Source organism: Aquarana catesbeiana, linkage group LG02 (assembly GCF_042186555.1).
Source record: "Aquarana catesbeiana isolate 2022-GZ linkage group LG02, ASM4218655v1, whole genome shotgun sequence".
NCBI classification, from domain to species: Eukaryota; Metazoa; Chordata; class Amphibia; order Anura; family Ranidae; genus Aquarana; species Aquarana catesbeiana.
Genome location: NC_133325.1, coordinates 58,819,640 through 58,842,149, shown reverse-complemented (window position 1 = coordinate 58,842,149; position 22,510 = coordinate 58,819,640). Strand labels below are relative to the sequence as shown.

The following is a 22,510-nucleotide window of genomic DNA, read 5'->3' as shown; positions in this document are numbered from 1 at the left end:
TTCTTGCAGTTCAGTAACTATGTACGGGCAGATAGCTGACTGAGTGTCTACAGGATCCCGGCATTGCATCAGCAGATTGCGGGTGCAATGCTTTACAGGCTAGAGTGTAAATAAATAGTAAATGCACATTTTTTTTTTGTTCCCTGCAAAAATATGTGCATTTATTATTTTTTTGGAAACGTATCCTTTAATTACTGACAGGGCTGGTGCAAGGATTTTTGACACCCTAGACGAAACCTCATTTTGCTGCCCCCCCCCTCTTGGCTCCACCCCTGACTCCACCCCCTTTGCCACATTTTTAATGACTGCTACTATTTTGCATGCAACACAGTCTCACCTGTGCCCATCACATACCATCAAATACAGCCTCACCAGCGCCCATCAAATGCAGACAGTCTCACCTGTGCCCATTACATACCATCAAATACAGTCTCACAAGGCTGTGCCCATCAATACTGCTTCACGGAGGGGTGGGGGCTCGGTACATACTTGACATTTGTTAGATCAGTTAATATACATACACACACACAAATTGCATGTCATTTGTCATAATAAAAGCAACAGGTTTTACTCACCACACCAAGTGAAGAGCAACGGTCTTGGGCCCAGCAATTTGTATCCGACCGACGACGTGACCCTGTGCTTGCTGCCTGTTCCTCGCTCACCTGCACCAATATAAACCTCTACTTTACCTGCCTCTGTCTGTCAGTGCCTCTTCCAGCCCAGGCTCCACCTGTCCCCAAGCCCGGAGAGCCGCCGCCAGGTGCCACGCTGCCTGTATCCCTTGATGATTTACTCCGCTCCAGTGACACGGCCAGGAGAGTGTTCTTTTCCAGGGGTGGTAGGGGTGGGGCTACTGGATCTGGACACATGTCAGAACACTTCCCGCTCTGAGGGAGAGCGGAGAGCCTCCTGGGGGTGGGGGCTGGTTGTGGTGCTGCGTGAACACATGTTAGTGTGTGTCAGAGCGGAGAGCAGAGAGTGGCTTGGGGGAGGGGGCGGAGGGATATTGTGCTGGACACATGTCAGAGCGGAGACCCGCACATGGGGGGTGCTGCTGGACACATGTCAGAGGCTCAGAGGTGGACTATAGTTGCAAGCTCTGCTCTGAGAGCGGTAGGATAACCGGCGGCCGGGCACCCTGGGCGGCAGTGCGCCCTAGACGGCTGCCTAGTGCTTCCTAGTGGTAGCACTGGCCCTGATTACTGAAAGTGTTTTGTTGATTCCCTAAGACTAAAAGGAAAGACCAGCTTAAGGGGCATTGTGCAATCAGTACCCCATAAAGCTACCTTGGCTCTTATTTTCTTGCAGCAGCAAACATCATCCGGATCTGCAAACAGTCTTTACTCACAAGCCCAGAGGATATCTGCCCAGACCTTGATTCCTGTTGCCTTCTACGGAGGTAGTAGCAGGCTGGATCCTCTAGGTCAGGGGCGTCAAACTCAATGTAATTGCAGGCCGCATCAGCAATATGGTTGCCCTCAAAGGGCCAGTTGTATCTGTGATGCCGCGTACACACGAGCAGGCTTTTCGACAGACTAGGTCCGGCGGACCGGACTCCGTCGGACAATTTGACCATGTGTGGGCTCCAGCGGACTTTTTTTCCCCAAAAGTCTGACGGACCTAGAAATAAAACATGTTTCAAATCTTTCCGACAGACCCGAGTCCGGTCGAAAAGTCCGCTCGTCTGACGGACAAAAACCGACGCTAGGGCAGCTATTGGCTATCAACTTCCTTATTTTAGTCCGGTCATACGTCATCACGTACGAATCCGTCAGACTTTGGTTGATCGTGTGTAGGCAAGTCCGTTCATTCGAAAGTCCATCGGAAAGTCCGTCAAAAAGTCTGCCGGACCTAGTCCGTCAAAGTCCGCCCGTGTGTACATGCATGAGACTATATATATGTATCTACTCATATTAAATAATTGCCTCTGCATTTGATTGTTACTAGTTTTAGAAGACTTAAAGGGGTTGTAAACCCTCGTGGTTTTACTTACCTGAGCCATTTCTTTCACGCCCTGGGGATGAGCACACCAGCACGGTCTGCTTCTCACAGGTAAGGTCTAGGTCTGTCCTAGCCCTGTCCCTTTGACGTTCTAAACCCCATTGTGTCCTGTGGGGGATACATAGAAATTTTGTAACTAAAGCTCCCGAAGAAGCGACATTTCCCGAAACATGTAGAGCCTATTCGTTCATTTTCATGCCTTCAGTTGGCCATAGATGGATCTAAAATTTCAATCCATCTATGGCCATTCCGACTTGACAGAAGTTGATCTAATGATCGACTTTTGTTGAATGGCAATGCTGGAAAACTTTTGTAGATCAGCTGATCAGTGTTTTCTGACAGCAGAGGAGTTCCATCAGAATACAATAACACAGCGGGGAGGATTCCTCTGTCTACCTCACTTGTGTGGATGGGGGAATCCGTTCTTTTTTTCGTTCGGCCTGCTGGCTGAATTAAAAAAAAAAAAAATCTATGGTCAGCTTTAGTGTGACCCTAGCTGTCTACTCCAGTTTATTTAATTGTAGACATAACATTTTCCTTTATTTTTTAGACATTAGTTCTGTGCCACATCTGCGGGAACTTGGCAGATTTTCACTGCCAGCAAACTGCTTTGGACAGATCGAGTCGCGCAGCTGACCTTACTAATATAATACAGTAAAATGTTCTGTTATGGGTTTTAGGAGATAAACACGAGAATATAAAACATTCTTTTCCATGTGTAATAATGTCATTTACTAGTTGTATTTGTCATGCTCTGCGCAAACATTTATATACTGCAGCAAATTTATAAAGGCATCTTGTATATAAAGAGACATCTACAGTCACAGCAAATCATGCAACTGCTATGGGGCCCCGCAGCATTAGGGAGCCAGTACAGTCTAGCCATAGAACAAATAAACCTGGGGCAATGTCATCAGACAGGTGATTTTGGATAAAATTTATATTTATACAGTTTAGAGATCTTTCAGAGACATTTGAGCATTTCAAAGTGGTCTCCTTAAAGGTGGCTGCTACAGTTCCTCATTAAAGTATAACTAAAGGCAAAGCTTTTTCTTTTGTTTTGGATAGAGTGGAGATAGATTCGAACCCCGGTCAGGTTTTTATTGCTGTTTGTGCTCCCATTAGGGAGATTTACCCTCTCTAGTTTTCCTGTTTACCATTATCATTGAATGTGAAAGAAAAATAAAATTCCAAACTTTGGGTTGTCCCCAGAAAAGTAATGGAGTAGAAATCTTCTAATGGGGACACTAGTTTTGATGACCTATGGGGTTCCCAAGGGATTCCCTTAATTTGCAGGGATGTCCTCTCACATCTTGTTTTGGCTATGGGACAGGAAGTGAAGGTAAATCTCCCCAATGGATCACAGATGGCAAAAAATAAACCAACAAGGGTTATACCCAGTGGCAGCTGGTGATTTTTTTTTTGGGGGTGGTGGCAAACAAACACCCCCCCCCACACTGTTTGCCGGTCGGTCTGGCACTTACCTCATCGTGGCGGGTGGCAGGCAGCATGGTGCAGCGGCTCGGCTCTGAGTAGTCTTCTCCACGGCGGCTTCCAGCTCCTCCCCTCCTCCTAGGCATCCAGTAGGATCGCCTGTCCTTTCAGCCAATCGGGTTTTTGACCCAACTCGCTTCCTGATTGGCCGGGAGGAGGATCAGTGTTACAACAGTGATTATTCATTGGCTGTTGTAACACACCTGGGTGGGCTGAGAGCGCACCATATATTGAAGCTTATTAGAGAATCTGGCTCTAATTGGTGCTTCAAAAAAACAGCCCCTCTCCGTTGGAATTCATGTGCTGATGTCCAGAAAGGGGCCGGATGCATGGATAGGGGAGGCAGCAATGGACAGGGGGGCCAGCGCCCGTGCACCCTTAATAGACGGGCCGCCCTTGCTTATAAACCTCCCTTACTCTATCCAAAATGAAAAAGAATTGGTTTTGACTATAGTTCTATTTTAAGGAATATTCAGTTTAACCCTGTCCACACTGCAGAAGGATAATACAGCAGTAACAAAGGAAGAGGTTCCACAGCCCTTATAAGCTACAGTCCTGGTTACACTAGTGCACATGTGCAGTTAAGTGTACTGAATTCTGAGATAATGCAACTTCACTAGGCACGTGTAGAAGTTACATCATCACTTGCCACCCATTGGCCAAAGAAGGAAGATGCTGGGTGCAGAATCAAACAAGATGGAGCAACAATAAAGAAAGCAGATCTGTAGCTTCATAATGTGCAAGCATGCATACAAGCATATTATGGCAAGTTTAAAAAAAAAAGGAGGCTAGATTTTAAAATTCCACTTTCTTTGTAGTTCACTTTTAAGCTTTACTTTAAAGTAGCCACCTTCAAAGACTTTCAGATGTTTTTATGAAAAGCTTAGGCAAGTTGGCAAGTTGGCAACCAATAAATATAATGTGCACTTTCATTAGGCACAGTATTGTATTGACCTGCACACAGGGTTTTGATTATAAAGTAATTTCGTACCGAATTGCTGTGCAATTATTTAACAAAAATACATTTAATCAAGATGGAATTGGGAGTAATGATTGCTATGAAAATCACAGCTCTTGTTCATCTCATAGATGGAATTAAGTGCTTGCAGGGAATGTAGTTTATGGTCTGATCTTGGGGTCAATAACACAGATGAGTCAGCACCAGAAAATATATATCTATTCATCCTTCTATAAAACAATATAGATTTATACATACATACTGTATATAGAATATATATATATATATATATATCACCACCCCTGAAAGTGCTGCTTGGTATCTTGGGTTCTCTGTGGCTCGACACCGATAACCTCCAACACCCTCGGCCCCTCTGGCACACCTAGTTGAATGGAAATCAGTGCAAGCCCTTTAATAATCACAAGCAAAGATACCTTTGACTTGGTAGAAAGCCAATACCAGGAAAAGAACACGAAAAAGTTTAGTAGTAAAGGAACTCAAAGTATTGGCATGGGTTGGAGTAAATAGAGGTTTGAGCACAACTAAACATACAAAAGGTAGGTTTAGACACACGCGCCCCCTAGTGGCCACAGGGCAAATCGACGTTACATAACGTCGTTTCGCCCAGCCGTGCCTTTCTGCCGCAGTACAACTGCGGCGGCTGGTCGGCAAGTGGTTAAAGGAGAATTGTAAAAAAAAAAAAAAACAAGATTGGTTAAACCCACAAGTGCTTTTTTTACCACTACTATTCCTTTATATTGGCTTTTGGAATTTACAAATGCAGCATTTTAGAAATCAGATGAAAGGTTTAGCGCTGGATAACACTTTTTGATAGATAAATAGTGCATTATATATACATCTGTATAGATCAGACCAAAATGAGGGACAAATAAGGAGCAAAGAGGGACATTGCTCCAAATCAGGGACAGTTGGGAGCTATGGGTAATCGTCCTAGTCTTGATGCTCTCCAGGGCTCTCTCTCTGTGGTTTCTCTGTGGTATGCCTGAGGCCTCAGCTCTAGCCGAAAGCAGGTCTGACTACGAGGGGGGGTGGGGGGATGAGAAGTGTTGTTAATTCCAGCTTCCTGCAGCAAAAGACTGCGGATTTTAAAAAAAACAGCCCGGGAAGATACTGTTTTCCCCCTCACTCCCCAGTCCCAAACCCTGCTGGGAAATATAGTCTATTGGGTGATGAGGGCCCATAATAATTTTCCCTTTACAGAGTTCAATTCCCATCATCCACCGCAGCCAGCGTCATAGTCCATTGGGTGCTGCCAGCTGATGGGAGTCGGTAGCTCCTTGAAGTCCAGTTTGTCTGTCTGCTCTCAGTGCAAAGGTTGTTGTTGTTAAGTCGTTTAGTCGTGTCTGATGCTTCGTGACCTCGTGGACCACAGCGCGCCAGGCTTTTCTGTCCTTCAGTGCAAACGTGCTACTGATAATGTCATGGCTTAGTCCTTGCAGCCTAGCATTCAGCTACACATCGTATATATTATATACATACACGTTATATTACCAAAAGTTTTGGGACACCTGCCTTTACACCCAGATAACCTTTAATGGCATCCCAGTCTTAGTCCATAGGGTTCAATATTGAGTTGGCCCACCCTTTACAGCTATAACAGCTTCAACACTTCTGGGAAGGCTGTCCACAAGGTTTAGGAGGGTGTCTATGGGAAGGTTTGACCATTCTTCCAGAAGTGCATTTGTGAGGTCAGGCACTGATGTGAATGAGAAGGCCTGGCTCGCTGTATCCTCTCTAATTCATCTCAAAGGTGTCCTATCAGGTTGAAGTCAGGACTCTGTGCAGGCCAGTCAAGTTCCTCCACCCCAAACTCGCTCATCCATGTCTTTACGAACCTTGCTTTGTGCACTGGTTCAAATCATTGGGTGGAGGGGGGATTATGGTGTGGGGTTGTTTTTCAGCGTTTGGCCCCTTAGTTCCAGTGAAGGGAAATCTTAAGGCGTCAGCATATTAAGACATCTTGGACAATTTCATGATCCCAACTTTGTGGGAACAATTTGGGGATGGCCCCTTCCTGTTCCATGAATGGTCAAACATTCCCGTAGACACACTCCTAAACCTTATGGACAGCCTTCCCAAAAGAGTTGAAGCTGTTATAGCTGCAAAGGGTGGGCCAACTCAATATTGAACCCTATGGACTAAGACTGGGATGCCATTAAAGTTTATGTGCGTGTAAAGGCAGATGTCCCAATACTTTTGGTAATATAGTATATATATATATATATATATATATATATATATATATATATATATATATATATATATATATATATATACGTTGGCAATGTGTTTTGAAGATAACATACTGTTTATAAAGTAAAAAATATAGCTGGAGAGCAGGCATCGAAGTTTTAGATCAATAGTTTTCATGATAAATTGTATAAGGGATTTGGTGCATTGCTTTTCTTTTTTAATCACATGCTATGATCATAATCCAAATTTACACAGAAACAGAAAAGAAAAAAAAATTTAATACCATCTATAAAAAAAAGAATACAGAATACTTTATTAATCAATTAAATTGTTACGACACAGGCACACGTAACAAAGACAACACAAGATCACAACAATACTGAACAAGATGCAAAAACACAACAAAATTACCAATAACAGCCATTAACACCAAATAAAATTAAAACTACACTACAAAGAAAAACATCCATACAATTAAAATACAACAGAGAATAAATAACACATATTAAAATAACAGGCAAACTACCAAATACAAATAATACACCACTTTCTCTAACACCACCCCAGATAATAACACAATACCAACATACTATAAAAAAAAAAAAAAAAAAAAAAATCTTGATCATAAACAACCAGAATTAAATCTTCACCTCCAGCCCTCACAGGAAAGAATTATATATCTTGATCCCCACAGGAAAAAAAGATTTCCTGTGTCGCTCTATGGTGCATTGTGGGTGTAACAATCTGTCACTGATGGTACTCCGCAGACTGACCAGCGTATTGCAGAGTGGGTGGGAGGAGTTGTCCAAGATTGAACGTAACTTGAACAACATTCTCCTCTCCAACACTGTTTTAAAAGACTCCAGTTCCAATCCAATAATATTACTGGCCTTGCAAATCAGTTTGTTGAGTCTGTTGGTGTGGGACACCCTAATGCCGCGTACACACGAGTGGACTTTACAGCAGACTTTGCCTGGCAGACTGGATTTCGTCGGACAATTCGATCGTGTGTGGGCTCCAGCGGACTTTGTTTTCTCAAAAGTTGGACGGACTTAGATTTGAAACATGTTTCAAATCTATCCGACGGACTCGAGTCCGGTCGAAAAGTCCGCTCATCTGTATGCTAGTTCAACGGACAAAAAAGCCACACTAGGGCAGCTATTGGCTACTGGCTATGAACTTCCTAATTTTAGTCCGGTCGTACGTCATCACGTACGAATTCGACGGACTTTGGTGGATTGTGTGTAGGCAAGTCCGTTCATTCAGAAAGTCCGTCGTAAAGTCCGTTAAAGTCCGCCGGGCAAAGTCTGCCGTAAAGTCCGCTCGTGTGTACGCGGCATAGGCCTGCTTTCCCAGCATGCCACTGCATACAAGAGAGCGCTGGCCACCACAGACTCATAAAACATTTTCAGCATTATCCGGCACATGTTAAAGGACCTCAGTCTCCTCAAAAAGTAGAGGCGGCTCTGGCCCTTCCTATAGAGCAGTGGTCATCATCAACCCTATCCTCAGGGCCCACTAACAGGCCAAGTTTTATGTATTACCTTGGGGAGATGCAGACTAGAATACTGCAATCACTGAGGAGCAAATGATATCACCTGTGATTTATTTCAGTTATCTTGCAAACCTGGCCTGTTAGTGGGGCCTGAGGACAGGGTTGATGACCACTGCTATAGAGCACCTCAGTGTTCTTGCTCCAGTCCAGCTTATTATCTATATGCACCACCAGATACTTGTAACCCTCTACTACTTCTACATCCACTCCTCAGGTAGAGATTGGGGTCACTGGTGGCTTCCTCTTTCTGAAATCCACAACCAGCTCCTTTGTCTTTATCACATTTAGATGCAAATGATTAACCTCACACCATGTGACAAAGTTCTCCACCACAGTCCTATACTCAGTCTTTTCCCCATCCCTGATACATCCCACTTCAGGCAGAGTCTTCAGAAAACTTCTGAAGATGGCAAGACTCTGTGTGGTAGCTGAAATCAGTGGTGTAGACAGTAAAAAGAAAGGGAGAGAGAACTGTCCCCTGTGGAACCCCAATGTTGCTGATCACCCTATCCGACACACAGTCTTGCAAACACACATACTGTGGTCTTCCTGTCAGGTAGTCTACAATACATGACACAAGGGAAACATCAACCTTTATTGCTGCTAGCTTCTCGCTCAAAAGATCTGGCCTGATAGTATCAAAAGCACTGGAGAAGTCAAAAAACATGACCCTCGCAGTCCTTGCTGACATCCAGGTGTGCATACATGCATACTGTAAAGTGTAAAGTGGAAGAGCCAGGGAGACATGTCACCATGCCCAATATAGAAATAGGAAGGGAGATCCCCTGTACACATGCCAACATCCCTATTCTAGGAACATGTAAAAAACGTTCCCCCCATTATGTGGGACTTTTTAGGCAATTTTGACAGTATTAAATGTTACAAAATATACTTTATTGTAATTACATCATAAAGGTGTATAATATAAACAAATGCAAATTCCAATGTGTCAATACGGTAATGTTACAATAATAAGCTCCGTACAAAAACTGCAAAACAAAAACTTATGCCGTGTACACACGATCGGAATTTCGCCCGCTAAAGACCGATGAGAGTTTTTCGTCGGAAAAATGTGACCGTGTGTATGCTCCATCGGTCTTTTGCTGGCGGAATTCCAGCCAGCAAAAGATTGAGAGCATGCTCTCAATTTTTCGGTTGGGAAAAGTTCCTATCCGAAAATGCGATCGTCTATGGCAATTCCGACGCGCAAAATCCCTTACGCATGCTCGGAAACAATTCGACGCATGCTTGGAAGCATTGAACTTCATTTTCTCGGCTCGTCGTAGTGTTGTACATCACCGCGTTCTTGCCGGTCGTAATTTCAGCAAACTTTTGCGTGACCGCGTGTATGCAAGGCAAACTTGAGTGGAATCCCGTCGGAAAAGCCGTCATATCTTTTTCCGACGAGAAATCCGCTCGTGTGTACGCAGCATTAGTTGTAATGCTAGTTAGTTGTATGGTGCTCATACAGAGTCTCTGCAAACTAAGTTAATGTATTGCAATTTTTGTACTGAGTTTATTTAAAAAACTCAGTTTATATACAATTTTTGTACTGAGTTTCTAAAAAAAAAAAAAAACTAGTGGTGTGGTGTGTACTATTTAGTGTCCCTCGCAGCCAGTGTCAGTTAGAGCCAGATCGGCCACCACACTATCACACTCACACTATAACCGCCATTACTAGTATAGAGTATGTACGAATCAGTATCTTGAACACGATCAGAACTATACTAGTGTCCCCAAAAACACAGTGTTACCAGGATCAGCCCCAATCACTGCTAGCACTTGTGACATGTAGCAGAATAAATTTAGGAAGAAATTAGATTTTATTGGATATGTTTTATATCAGAATGTAGAAAATATGTTTTTTTTTGTTTTATTTTTAATTTTCGGGCTTCTTTTGTTTATATAATAAAAAATAAAAAAACAAAGTGGTGATACCACCAAAAGAAAGCTCCGTTTGTGTGAAATAAAATGATATAAATGTAATTTGCGTACAGCGTTGCATGACCGCACAATTGTCAGTTAAAGTAGCACAGTGCTGAATAGCAAAAAATACCCTGGTAATGAAGGGGGTAAAAGCTTCCGGAGGTCAAGTGGTTAAAATAGGAGCTTGGGTTTCCTGCCAGTGGGGAAACATGGCAAAGAGACTGGGGAAACAGAGCAAGAACGAGGTAGGTAATTACTAGGGTTGCATCGATAATGGTATCGGTGCCGATACTAGGCATTTGCATTGGTATCGATACTCCTGCAAATGTACTGATACCCAAAACCAATACCTTCTGGCTTCTTTTTTTTTCAGCTGTCAGCGGGATTTACCAGCTTACAGCTGAAATGAAAAGAAAAGAATTCCGGCAATTATTGGTTGTTAAGTAGCGGCGCCGTCGCATCCTTAACAACCAATGACATTTCAGCCACCCTCCAAGAGGGTGCTACTATTAGGTAGCACTGTGGTAGGTTTGGAGGGGGAGCTGTACACTAACAGGCAGCGGGGAACTACAACTCACACCATGCAAGAGCGAGCGTCCTAGTTATTGAGCAAGCAGGCGGGTGGCCCCTCCTTGGAGCTCTATCATTGCTGGCTATGACTGCTGTAGCAGGGCTATGAAAGTGAGCCCGGAGTGTGGTCTGGAGTGAGGGCAGCGCTAGCAGAGAAGGGGCAGGACAGGACAGCAATGTCTTCCCAGACTCTGGAGCTCCTCCAGCATCAAGGAGCGCCGGAGCTGCTGGTCTTCAACTTTTCTGCTCATCATCACCATCTGGCTCTTCAGGCTTCTGCATGAGAATGGAGGGGCCATGGTGTATGGTGAGTGCATGGGGCGGCACTGGGTGGGGGGGGGGAGTGGTCAGATTACATAGACAGGAAAGAGAAGTCTTCTGAGAAGTCTTCTGCTGCATACTCATCACCGCTGTGCTTTTTCATCCTCATGTTTCCCCTACCTGCCGTCACTTACCCTCCAACTCCCCTCCCCACCCTGTTCCCACTTACCCCCCTACTCCCCCCCACCCTGCCCTCACCTCAGCCTCATTCAACTTCCTAACTCCCCACCCCAACCTCCCAAACCACCCCTCTACCTACTCTTCCTAGGCGATAGGTATCAGTAATTTCTTATCGGCGAGTACTTTAAAAAAAGTATTGGTACTGGTACTCAGTGTTCAGAAAATGGTATCGGTGCATCCCTAATAAATACTGTTAAAGGAGAAGTAGAGCCAAAGCTTGTTTGGCTGTACTTTTCCTGTGTATCACAGAGGTGCAGTTTGTTCTGCACTCCTGTGACCCATTTTCAGCAGACAGCGGGCTGAAGCCCCCCGCTGTCGACTGACGTCACAGAGGCGGTCCAGGCTCAGACAAGAGTGCGACAATGAAGTTGGGATCTGTCCACATGCCTGGAGCGGCACCCAGCTCAGCCTCTCAGCAAGCCGCTTAGAGCCCGAACCGCCCCCTCCATAGCCCAGCGCTCCAGTGAGTGTATGTGGGGGGGGGGACATAGCAGAGAGCGGTGACTTACAGTCAGCAGCTCTCTGCTCATGGAGCTGTGAGGGCTGAGCGATCGGCAGTGTTCAATCGCACGGTTCTCAGAGTTAGTGGCGCCGGGGGACACATGCAGCATCGGACTGATGCTGCATCCACCTAAGTATGATTCTTTCAAAAATAAGCATGCATCTCTTTTAACGTTATTTTGAATAAATACTACACATTTATGTCAAGTATTTAAGTGTGGAGGGGGAGGTATGATTTAAGACCCTAGGAGCTCTCTCTGCATACTGAAGATAATGGATCAGCATGACATAAAAGTAAGAAACATAAACGTATAATAGGAATGGTCAGCGATGGCAATCTATAAATTAGGTTTAATTTAACTTGAACCAAACTCCTAGTACAAACCCTGATGCAAGGAAAGCTTTTACTGCCACAATTTTACGGCCAAAATCAAAGGATCCACCTGTGACCCTAAACACCTTAGTGTGACAAAGCATGCTGGGAAGTGTAGTAGGACAGGAGGCAGAAACTAGGTTGCACAAAGCAGATGTGACAACCGCAGCAGAACATACAGCAGCGGGAAGAAAGACTTTCCTCTAATCTGCAAGGTCTACCTAAACCCTTGTGATGTTTCTAATGCTAAAAATATTCTCGCCTGTGCGTTCCAAATCTCCAGCTATCCATGTAACCTGCTGTGAAGCTCCACTTTCCCGATTGGCTCTTCTCTCTGATTAGATTTTCACAGCACTCCGAAAATGATATGTTATATAGCCGAGGAATCCGCCAGCCTGACCTCAGAACACCCTCCTGTGACTTAGTAATGCTTTTCAGGGGTTCAGCAGTATTCAGAAAACATCTATTACACAACAGGGGAGTTGTTGAACACATTTTTGTTTAGTTTTATCGATTTTCTTTTTTCCTTTGGTGCTTGTCAGGAAAAAAAATGTGAAAACTGTCGCCAACTGACTTGTTCTTGTAGTTGCAGGTTTTGGGGTTGCCACTCTGATCCTTCACTACTTGGGGAGCCATTGGCATGGAACAAGCATGTTTATATAAAATATATAGTCACCAACATTTAAAAAAAAATGTTAGGGGCACTTTTTTCATCTGTATGTCCTGAAAGCCAGTGTAGGCGCAGTAGTATGGAAATTAGGGTCCGAGGTTATTTATTAGTGGGCATTGGCTTAACAGGAATAAAAATGCGGTTGAAAAATAAGCGTGGTGTAAATTACGCTAAATATTCGGAGTGGCATAAAAGGGAGTGTGGTTAAATAGGGCCTGACATGACTTACATAGTGGAGAATGTGGTTATGTTAAATTGGGAATGTAGGTAAGGCATTGTACAGAGATCAGTAGTAGAGTAGTGCACAAAGGTCAGTAGTATGTAGAGCAGTGTACAGAGGTCAGTAGTATGTAGGGTAGTGTACAGAAGTCAGTAATATGAAGGGCAGTGTACAGAGGTCAGCAGGGCTGGACTGGGACAAAAATTTGGCCCTGGACTTCACCCAGACTGGCCCACTTTGACAGGTCTCTCCCATGCTGGCTTGCCACCCAAGCCCCCCCCCCCCCCCCCACTAGCCATTAGCCGTTCTACATTATTTCTCTTATAGGCAGTACCAGTGGGGAAGCTAGACATTATTTCACCTGGGGCAAAGAATCAGTTTGGCGCCCCCCCCCCCCCCCCAATGGAACAAGATTAGGCAGGAAAGTGAGGCCACCCTCCTTCCAGATCTTATGATGAGCTTCTAAGTGTTGACTCCTGAGCATCATGTCTGTATTCAGGCGCGCTGCATAACTAGCCAGGGAGAGGAGGTGAGCACTGCGGGGGGGACAGAGGACTGGAGGGAGGCAGCGGTCCACTGTCACTGAAATCGGCCCACTGAGCCATCGGCCCACCGGGAAACTCCCTGTAGTCCCAATGGCCAGTACATGCCTGGAGGTCAGTAGTATGTAGGGTAGTGTACAGAGGCCAGTAGTATGTAGAGCAGTGTACAGAGGTCAGTAGTATGTAGGGTAGTGTACAGAAGTCAGTAATATGAAGGGCAGTGTACAGAAGTCAGTAGTATGAAGGGCAGTGTACAGAAGTCAGTAGTATGTAGGGCAGTGTACAGAAGTCAGTAGTATGAAGGGCGGTGTACAGAGGTCAGTAGTATGTAGGGTAGTGTACAGAGGTCAGTAGTATGTAGAGCAGTGTACAGAGGTCAGTAGTATGTAGGGCAGTTTACTGGTGTCAGTAGTACTATATGTAGAGCAGTGTCCAGGGTTCAGTAGTGTCAGTAGTTTGTACAGCAGTGTACAGGGGTCAGTATTATGTAGAGCAGCGTACAGGGAACAGTAGTAGGTAGGACAGTGTACAGAGGTCAGTAGGATGTAGGGCAGTGTACAGAGGTCAGTAGTATGTAGAGCAATGTCCAGAGGACAGTAGAAGGTAGAACAGTGTAAAAGGGGTCAGTAGTATGCAGGACAGTGTCCAGAGGGCCATAGTATGTAGGGCAGCATCCAGAGCTCTGTAATATACAGGCATCAGCAGGGCAGAGGACTGGACATCAGCAGGGCAGTGGAAAGGGTCAGTAGGCCAGGGGACTGGATCAGCAGGGCAGTGGATAGGGTCAGCAGGGCAGAGGCCAGGGGTCAGCAGGGTGAATTACAGGGGGTCAGAAGGGTGAAATATGGGGGTCAGGAGCACGCAGGGCACAGTACAGGGTGAGAGGAGGGCAAAGTACAGTGGGGTCAGCAGGGCACAGTACAAGGGGTCAGGAGGGCACAGTATGGGGTGGGGAGGGAGCACAGTCTTTGGTACATAAGTGGTTTCCACCACATGCAGAGCAGCGCAGGGAAGCTGCTGTGACATATCTACCTGTTTCGGTGCACTGATCCCATTTGGCCTCCTATCTAGTCCATCTCACATGACACACACACTGCAAATGCTTGGAATGGAAGGAAGTGGCGGGCCGGTGGGGTTTGGCGCAGTACACTCGGGCATATTGCATCCTTGCATCACTCTACAGATGGGAAAGATGCCGTTTTGGCTGAAGGCTGGCAATGCCAGAGAAGCGAACGTGATCCACCCAGTGTCATCTGCTCAGCACACAGGCAGCTCACATGTGATACACCACCTGAAGAACCCAAAGAAGGCAGGCACAACCTCTGATGCCAGGCGCATGGGCCACTCATTTAAACTGCAAATACAAGGAGAAGGCAGGCTTGGGGATGTTAATGCAGTCTGAGCCGGTGTTCTGTCAAAACAGAACAGCAGTAATTGCAGATTTCGACAACTTGGCTGTTTTCACAGAACACCGGCAGTGTATACACTACAGTACACAATATAATGAGTGGACATTGTTAGTCCGCCCACTAGTAACCTCCAAGGCGGTGACAACTTTTTTACTCATTAGTCAGTGTTCTGTGAAATCGCTTGATTTTTATTAATCCAATGACTATAATTTAGAACAAAGCATTAAAAAGTTACAGGTTGATACATGGTTCTCATCATAGTATTTTTTATTTTTTTGCAAATTCTTTTTCTCATCATAGTATTTTACTATCCCAGGGTGGATGTCATTTGACGTCCTTGGATTGATTTGGCTATACCAGAATAATACCTGGGGTCAAAATTTTCAGCAGCCGATGCTCTTTAACTACTTCAATACCGGGCACATTCAGCCCCTTCTTGATAATTTTCAGCTTTCAGGGCTGTCGCACTTTGAATGACAATTGCGCGGTCATACAACACTGTACCTATATTAAAATTGTATCTTTTTGAGACAGATAGAGGTTTCTTTTGGTGGTGTCATCACTGTTTTTTTTTATTTTTTTACTAAATTACTAAACAAGAAAAGACAGAAAATGTAAAAAAAAAAAAGTTTTTCCTAGTTTCTGTTATAAAATTTTACAAATAAGTAATTTTTTTTCTTCACTGATGGGCACTGATGTGGCTACACTGATGATCAGTGCCCTAATTATTAGTGTAAACAATTTGCTGACAGCCTTACTGGTTATGGTCTCTCCTTTCCTTACACAGACACAGAGCGCGAAGAAAGGAATGCCGATTACCAGCAAGTCTGTTTAAATGTGATCAGCCGGGGGCGGCACAGTGGTGTAGTGGGTAGCACTTTTGTCTAGAAGTAAAAAGGGTCACTGGTTCAAATCCCAACTATGACACTACCTGCCTGAAGTTTGCATGTTTTCCCTGTGCCTGCGTGGGTTTCCTCCGGGTACTCCGGTTTCCTCCCACACTCCAAAGACATGCCGGTAGGTTAATTGGCTTCTGTCCAAAATTGGCCCTAGTATATGAATGTGAGTTGGGGACCTTGGATTGTGGGCTCTTTGAGGGTAGGGACCGATGTGAGTGTGCGATGTATGTGTGGCGCTATATGGGTACCTTAAATAAATAATAATATAATAGATGAGCATCTTAATGAGACACAATGTATAGGGATAGGGACAATTGTAGACACGCCCCCACACTCACTCAGGTTGAACTGGATGGACTGGTGTCTTTATTCCACCTTACTATGTAGCTGTGATTGGACACACCTGATCACATGGTAAAGGGCCACTGTGATTGGCGTTTTATCCTGATCGGTAATGAGCTCTGTCACAGAGCACGCAGGGGGTGGGGTTCTGGGAGGACGTCTATGAATGCCTTCCCAGAACTATATGGCTGTGCTATAGCTGTCTCTTCTGGCTATAGCATGGTACTAAAGTGGTTAATGTAGAAGTGATTCAAGTGACTATACATGCACTTGATCACGTCTACAGACAACGGAAGTGGGTTCCCCCCTCCCACTGCTGGCTTTCCTGAGCTCTCCTGACCTGGGCCCTTCCAGGGCACTCCATACGGTGGTATCCTGTGCACTGCACAGAGAGAGGAACTTATATTGTTCCTCCCTCTTTGTGAGATCAGAAACCGGAAACGACAAGGATTTCGACACTTCCAGTTTCAGTTTGATGTTTACTGTGCGCCCCACTGTGCTACCCTACCCCTATATTGATTATGCAGAAAGCCGTGACCATCAGTCGAAGTAGGTTAGGCTCTTAATAAAATTGCCAAAATCCTCACAATGTACAGGTTGTAAAAACCCTGTTAGGAGTTCCTTGATCAAACAGAATTTTCACTTTAATTTTGCAGGAATGTAATTTCTCTGATAAATTCATTTTGTTGTATTTTTGTGATTTTGCAGCAACCATTGGGCTGTAATCGTCTTCTTTGTGCCTCCACGCATGCATGCTTAGATCATAAATACCTCCATTCACGCTAAAGTGTATAGATCGAAAAATCTCCTCTGCTGGCTGTTGTATTTGCGGCTGTGTGAACACCTGAACAGAAATTGTATCTGACAGGATGGAGTCACTTTTTGCCCAAAAATGTTCCAGTTGTAGCACCCTCTTAGTTTAGAGCAGGCTGCTAGTCAAATTTAGTTTAGCTCAACCGTAATCAGTGGAGCAGGGGTGGATTGCTTAGGGCTACTCAGTGTTTCACAGGCTGCTGCTCTGTTACTTACCCCTGTCTTCTAGAGATTTCAGGAGCATAGTAGGAGGGAGGACAGAGTGTTGCCTAAATATTCATGGAACTCCAGCCAATCCCTGAGGAGGTGTGCCCAGAATGTAGGGAGGGGTCCATAAATAGCCTGAAGCCCTAACAGCAGGGAGAGCATTCCCTGGGTCTTGTTCTGCAGGAGGAGACCCCTGTTGAGGGGCTCTGCCCCCTGGGGCAGAAGTCTGAAAGGGAGCCAGCCTGAAGACACCAAGGTTCCAGCTACACTTAGCTGAAGGCCCTATTTGTGAGTCCAGTTCAAGGATCCAGTTGGGTCAGGAGAAAGCTCACAAGATAGAGCCAGGAGGAAGCTGTGGGAGAAAGCCCAAGTTGCCCAGGGATGGTGTGAGTCTACATATCCCTCTTTAGGAAGAGCCTGGTGGATATCGGCAGAAACCAATCGATGGTCTAAGAGGAAGACTGCTGAAAATGTCTGTCTGTGTGCGCTCTAAGGGGGAAATAGGTCTCAATCTGCCAGCGGCTCTTTAAGGGTGCGCTACACACCCTACCCCTCTAATTTTTTAGTTGAAGTTTGTTAAGGGACACCTACAGCTTGAATTTGGGCTGATTCAGCAGGAATTGACCGAAATTGGAGCTGTGTATCTTTTTTTATTTTTTTTTCCACATGTTATCTTTTTTCCACATGTTGTTTGAGCTTGTACCCACACCTGCCGTAAATTGCGTGGTTGACAATCGTAATGTAGATGTTGGTCATATGGCAGTCAATGTTTATTGAAGATCAGCAATAGTACTACAATATCATGAATGATTTTTGTATTTTCAAAAACGTTAAATTGTATATATAATATATATATATATATATATTTTTAACCTTGCCTCTTTTTTTCCCACCCACAGGAAAATATAAACATCGATGAAGCCTCCAGGTGCCTCGTGAAACACATTATTGCCAGTGAGACCGATTTACTGCAGTCTGTGGAGCCAGATGTTGTAAAACCCCAGATGAATTCTTCCAAAATACCTAGCTGTTCTGCTTGCCTTAAGTTCTAATTTTCTGTATATATATATTTTTTCTTCTTTGGAACTGTTGTTAAATAAAATCCAATAAAGTGTTGTGGTTGCAGTAACTGTGCAGAATGTTGACTCATCTCTCCTAGGAAATGTGACAGTATGGATCAAGGTCGTGTTTTGTCAGTTTTTCAAGAAACAAAACACCTTTCAGTAACTGAGTTTCAAGTGAAGACACTATAGCCAAAGAATCAAAGAATACAACTTACAAGATAAAAGCATTGTGGAGACTAGGTCCGATCATCAAAAAAAAAAGTTTTAGCGCCACCTTCAGGACATGGTATGGAAGAGCAACATGTAAAACTATAAAATTATTTCAGATGATGATTATTATTATATTATTATACAGGACATATAGCGCCAACAGTTTACATAGCGCTTTACAGCTTGAGGGTAGACAGTACAAATACCATACACTTTTATACAGTAGGAATCAGAGGGCCCTGCTCCTTAGAGCTTACAATCTATGCACTCTATATTAGGGACGACACAAAAAAAAAAAAAAAGTTCTTGTGTCCACTGTGCATTCTCAAATGCATCTCTTGGATTTACAGATTTTGGTCTGTAGTAAAAAATTAAAGCACTAATAAACCCAAAACCAATAGTGTAATTTATTGCAGCTCACCAGTCATTAGATGTGGTGGCTGCATCAGTGTCACTAGGGTTGGTGACAACTGGTGCGATAAAACATGGTGTCACCCCCCCCCTGTCTATCCTGCCCAGCGCCCTGCAGGCAGTGCACGGTCACAGGGCGCACCCCAATCTGGCCCCTGTAAAGTGTCTTCAGTATAGGATGGTATAGTGGCAGGTTAGGGTAGTATAGGGTGGTACAGGGCAGGTTAGGGGTGGTATAGAGCAGGTTGGGGTGTTATAAGACAGATTGGGGTGGTATAGGGCAGTTTGGGGTGGTATAGGGCAGGTTATGGTGGTATAGGGCAGGTAAGTGGTGGTATAGGGCAGGTTAGGGCAATATAGGGCAGGTTAGGGTGATATAGGGCAGGTTAGGGTGGTATAGGGTAGGTTAGGGTGATATAGGGCAGATTGGGGTGATATGAGGCAGGTTAGGGTAATATAGGCCAGTTTGGGGTGGTATAGGGTGGTATAGGGCAGGTTAGGGTGGCATAGGGCAGTTTGGGGTGGTGTAGGGCAGGTTAGGGTGGTATAGAGCAGATTGGGGTGGTATAGGGCAGGTTAGGGTGATATAGGGCAGATTGGGGTGTTATAGGGCAGTTTGGGGTGGTATAGGGCAGTTTGGGGTTGTATAGTGCAGATTGGGGTGGTATGGGGCAGATTGGGGTGGTATAGGGCATATTGGGGTGGTATGGGGTAGGTTAGGGTGGTATAGGGAAGGTTAGGGTGGTATGGGGCAGGTTAGGGTGGTATAGGGCAGGTTAGGGTGGTATATTGGCAGGTTAGGACTCTATGTGGTCACAGTGTGCAGTCATTTACCTCATGCTTGGGGATGAGGACACCCGGGCTGCTGTGCCCTCACCTCTTTCTCCTCCTTCAGCCGCGGGATTAGTCAGGGTGAAGTAGCCTGTGTGAGGAGTGGAGGAGGCAGCCACACCCCCAGATCCGCCCACCAACTGTGGTTCAAGGTGTAGCGGTGGCCCCAGTGTCACCCCTCTGGTAGGTGACACCTGATGTGGGCCGCCCCCCCCCCCCCCCAGGGATGCCATTGGGCTGCATTTGTTTCTTTTTTTTTTTTTCTTTTTCCCCCTCTGTTTTCACCTGGTTGTCTGGCCAGTAGAACACCTGTATTAGAGTGCCTCCACTCTGGATGAAGGAGCATAGGGGGCACCTTTGGACAGCAGCATTGTCAGTCTTGGGGGAGGGGAGTGTTAGATATATTAGCAGATTTAGATACACTAACAAATTGAAGCCACTTAACACTACAGTTACTCAAGCAGTTCTAGCAACAGTTTTTATTCTTTTGGAACAAAGGTTTGACATAAATAAATAAATATGATCATGGTAAGCACCCCTGTCAGTGTTAAATGGTTGTTCTCTACTTTAAACTGATACAATTGCATGAGAGCTTGTTCTGTTGAAAAACAACAGAACAAGATCACCAGATGAAAAGAAAGGGAAGAAAGCCTAAAAATGAAAACGGATGCTGCCATCACATCTAAGAATTGGTAATCTGCAATATATTAAGTGTTGGCTTTTGGGGTTAAAGTTTAACTTAAGTCCCATTTATACTATTGCGGTGCGTTAGCGCACACATGTTAACGCCCATTGCATTAAGGTAGCTCATTTATTTAAATGCACTAAAAAAATATGTATAAAGTATTTCTAGCAGCACACGGTATCGCAATGCACATCTGTCAGCCAAATACATTGGGGTGTCTTTCAAAAAAGGTGACACCACATTGCACAAAAGCAGATAAGGTGTGCTCTCATTCATAAATGCAATGCAATAGCATGAATGATACCCCAAACCCAAGAACAAAAATGGGATATGTTGCAGCTTACCAGTCCTTAGATGTGGTGGCTGCAATCGTTTTCTTTTTAAACATAGAACATTTTTTGCAAGTACGGAAAATACCTGGTTGATCCTGCCAGAATTGCAGAGTTCTTGTCACTTCCTGTAAAATAAACTGGAAGCAAACTGTGTTATCTTTTTTATATAAACAATCATCCCCATCAGCCCCTATGTAATGGAGATGAGCAAAGACAAACAGGCCCAGCTTGGGGAGCGACCATGGCTCCCTATTCACAGATACAGTAGAGGAGTAAATATTGGCATGAAAGAACAAGAGCAAGTATGTTACTAGCAGGATCATGGGTAAAAAAAAAAAAAGGGAAAAAAGCCTGATAAAAAGAAAACTAATGCAACCACCTCATCTAAGGCCTGATAATCTGCAATAAATGACATTTTTAGTTTTGGGTTTATATAAGTTTTAAGGTTGCCTCTGAAAATGTTTGCCTTCTGGACAGCATAGGAAGGTTTGTTTTGTTGTATAGCCATGCTGGCTGCATGTTCTCCATATTCACAGCTTCATGATTGGGGAACACTTGCACCCTTCTGCCCAACGTCAACTGTCCACTACACTCCCTTTGATGCAATGAGCACAGGTTCCTCCCATGGGCACCATAATAGAATCATCACTCAGGAGGCCTCTGAATTGGTATAACCAGCACCAGCAGTAATCTGTCCCATACCTTAGTCAGACCTTGCGTCAATGGACGTCAATAGCAGTTTCACCCAGGACCTTATTGTTTTCAGAAGTCATTGCTATTAGGAGTTAGGAGAAGACAAAATCCTCACCACCACAGCCTTTAACTTCTTTACAGGTACACAGTTGATTACATATTTATATGCTTCAGTCATCCCAAATGGCGAAGACACAGTCTTCCAGTTGCAAACAGATACCAGTACAGTTGAGAGCCGAGTTTGTCAGTTCTGAATACCGGTACCAGAAGGCTGTGAGTAGTCCTATAGTCCTACACCTCTCCTTGCTTGCTTCCCCCTCCAAAGGAAACTTAAGATTTTGAGTCCTTGAATATTACATCTTCGCTGCTTTGGTCCTCGAACTGCTTCCTATGTACAAGACGCCTATTGCAGACTCCCACCAAGCTGGTGGGGGCAACGCTGGCCCTTCATTGCTATGTATGGTACACTACACTTACTACTCTGGGGATGTCTAGTGCCTACCTAGGTACTGCCTACTCTCGCTACATGGTTTCCATCCTTAACTATGGCTACTTCTAGTGGCCAGTTTGGGGAATTGCATTGGGCACCTATTACCCTACACTTTAAAGTGGTTGTAAACCCTTACAATCCACTTTTTGCTACAGGTAAGCCTATAATAAGGCTTACCTATGGCTACCCCGGATATATCCTAAACCTGCACGGTTTAGGAGATATCACCTGTATCAGCATGTGCCAACGTCATTGGCACATGCGCACTGAAGCAATGCCATGTACGTGCCGTTGCACGTGCTTTTTTTTTTTTTTTTTTGTGTTTCATCAGTCTATCAATTAAGGGTGTGGTTAATTGCTCCCAGGTGACTATTTAACTTGTTGTAGGACTCAGTTGAGCGTGCTCAGTTTGAAGCTGTGGAGCTTGGTGTAAGTGGAGCTTTTTTAAGTGGGAGTTATAAACAAGAGTTAGAGTATACAAGTCTTGCTGTCTGTTGGTGTGTGTATTGCTGCTGTCTGCTGGTGTGTGTATTGCTGCTGTCTGTTGGTGTGTGTATTGCTGCTGTCTGTTGGTGTGTGTATTGCTGCTGTCTGTT

At 44.6% G+C, this 22,510-nt stretch overlaps 1 protein-coding gene across 1 annotated transcript in view; it reads left to right on the top strand.

The window, feature by feature from the left end:
* Window positions 1–19,423, top strand: part of RAB38 (RAB38, member RAS oncogene family) — a 70,316-nt gene extending 50,893 nt beyond the window's left edge. The window contains exon 3 of the mRNA XM_073612957.1: window positions 18,098–19,423. Coding sequence (XP_073469058.1) covers window positions 18,098–18,250 — 153 coding nt within the window. The 3' untranslated portion in view covers window positions 18,251–19,423. The remainder of the gene's footprint in view (window positions 1–18,097) is intronic.
* The last annotated feature ends 3,087 nt before the right edge of the window (window positions 19,424–22,510 follow it).